The sequence below is a fragment of the Sprattus sprattus genome (genome assembly GCF_963457725.1).
Source record: "Sprattus sprattus genome assembly, chromosome: 6".
In the NCBI taxonomy this organism is placed as follows: domain Eukaryota; kingdom Metazoa; phylum Chordata; class Actinopteri; order Clupeiformes; family Clupeidae; genus Sprattus; species Sprattus sprattus.
Window position 1 is genome coordinate 14,706,354 of NC_137925.1, and position 2,500 is coordinate 14,708,853.

General features: G+C 49.1%; 1 protein-coding gene across 1 annotated transcript in view; it reads left to right on the forward strand.

The window, feature by feature from the left end:
• akap13 (A-kinase anchoring protein 13) overlaps window positions 1-2,500 on the forward strand; it is a gene marked incomplete at its 5' end in the record, with an annotated part of 87,269 nt that overhangs the window by 34,802 nt on the left and 49,967 nt on the right. Inside the window, one exon of the mRNA XM_080840184.1 lies at window positions 1,955-2,042. Within this exon, the coding sequence (XP_080696310.1) occupies window positions 1,955-2,042 (88 nt within the window). The remainder of the gene's footprint in view (window positions 1-1,954; window positions 2,043-2,500) is intronic.

Here is a 2,500-nt window from a genome sequence, read left to right on the forward strand (position 1 = left end):
TTCTGTGCTGTGTAACAGTGTGCAGTGTTTCTCAGTGTTACACCCACTGGAGCTCACACACACTGCGGGCATCAATGGCGCGTTGTGCATTGTGTAATTTCTTTAAAAGAGTGCGGGCGGCTCCTGGGAGAGCCTCAGGGGTGTAAACACGATTAGCCCACCAGGCTGTGGAGGGGAAACCTGTCCGTACGCACGGCACAGCACGGCACAGCATGGCACGGCACGGCACGGCACGGCCTGGCATGGCATGGCATAGCACAGCCCAACACTGCACAGCACAACACAACATAGCACAGCAGAGGAGAGGAGAGCAGCTCCCATGTGCTGAAGAGGACAGCACTGCGCAGCACAGAAGCACAGCAGCACAGCGCAGCACAGCACAGCACAGCACAGCACAGCACAGCACAGCACAGCACAGCACAGCACAGCACAGCACAGCACAGCACAGCACAGCACAGCACAGCAGGGGTGATAGAATCACTACAGACTGCACTAATGCCCCTACAAACTAACCCACTGACATTAATTATTCTCAGGTCACACACACTCTTTCTTTCTTTCTCTCTCTTTTTTTTTCTTCTTTTTCCATCTCTCCTACCCACCTCCCCCCTCCCCCTCTGTGCTCCCTCGTTGCGCACGGTTTGCTCTCTGGCCAGCTATAAAATAATTGACCTTTACATCGCATCTATTTGCCCAACAACAAAGGAGGACTAATAGTTTTCGGCTCCGTTTAGTTAAGCCCCATGAGAGTTAAGTCAGCTAATGGTGTCCCTTTGCTCTTCTGTGTGAGGGTGCTGCTTGTGTTTGGGTGTCGAATTACCTGTCGTAAACGCCATAGGCTAGAGGCCCTGTAAAGTGAGACCTCAGTGCGTGTAATCGTCCCTGACTGACACGCTCATTCATTTTGGCTGTCAGAAGATCAAAGTCAGAGCCGTCATCACAGGCTATCAACCAGCGGGCTTGTCCTGGTCTCTCACGGTCGCTGCTGGAAACGGAATTCCACAGACATGCTAACAGAAAGGTCCCAGGTGAGAGCGGTGTCAAGCTATCCGACACTTATTTCTGGTGGTCCCCGTACTTCTTATGTTAACGTGTCCATTCACTTCCATTCGCTGTCCATTCACCTCTATAATACACTACCATACCTGAAGGACGTATACACAAAGAATGGACAAGAACTACAGCTCTGGCATTTTTGTTCCCTATCTCAAATGGGAAGTATCATGTATGCACCATTGCCCTTCTATAACACACTACCACACCTGAAACATGAGCACATAAAGAATGAAAAAAGTCTACTGTCTTTGAGTGATCTTGCTCAGGGTAGTGTATTCAGGCGGTGCAGAGACTCACTGTGATGGCCCATGTCACGTCACATAAGGTCACACCACGTCACGTCTCATTGAGTCCCTGTCTGTGGGAGAAATCCGTTCGCTGCGCTTCCTCCAGCTGTTACTAATGCAGCCCCTGGGGCCTTGTCTCACTGGACATGATGCTCAGAGAAAAGACACACACTCTCTCCCTCCCCCCCTCTATCTCTCTCTTTCTCCCTTGTGGTCTCGAAAGGCTGTGATTCCATCCAGATTAAACGGAAGGCCAAATGAATGAATAGGAAAGCACACATATTAGGCGTCTAATTTAAACGTTGGCTAATTTCTTATAATTGGTGCCTCAAAAACATGTCCAGTAAATACTGTGCTGATCTATGATCTATATATCGATCTTTTATGACATTCCTGTTGTTTACAGTATATTGCTTTTGTGTAGATGATGTTTGATTGTGTGTGTGTGTGTGTGTTTGTCAGTATGTGTTTATGAGTTTCTCAGTGCTGTTATGTTGTGTGTGTGTGTGTGTGTGTGTGTGTGTGTGTGTGTGTGTGTGTGTGTGTGAGCCATGTGTTTCCAGTGCCCTCAGTCACATGCAAACGTCTCATCACCTTTCTTCCCCTTTCAGATCCACAGAGAGAAGGACTCCGTCTCTTCGCTCCCAGACACACTCAAGCACCACAGCCGGGAGAAAGGGACCAGCATAGACTCCACAGGTAGGCCTACTGCTCTAATATTCAGGTGTGTGTGTGTGTGTGTGTGTGTGTGTGTGTGTGTGTGTGTGTGTGTGTGTGTGTGTGTGTGTGTGTGCGCGTGCGTGTGTGTGTGTGTGTGTGTGTGTTGAGGGGTGGTACATGTGTCTATGTATGTGAGAGACAGAGGAAGATGGAAAGTATGGCAATGGCGATATGTCTTCGAGTGAGAATGAAGATGATATAGAGGTGCATGTCCACACACACACGTCAATTTTACTGAAGTGGCGCAAAGGGATATTTAGAGAGAGGGATCCTGTGAGTGTGTGTGTGTGTGTGTGTGTGTGTGTGTGTGGGGGGGTGTATATGTCGTTGGTGGGTGACTAGGGGAGCGACTGAGGGGATGGGTGGGAGAGTCAGGGTGAATGCACCAGCTGGAAACCCAAGAATGGAGTCATCTGAAGTATGAATGTTATCCCAAG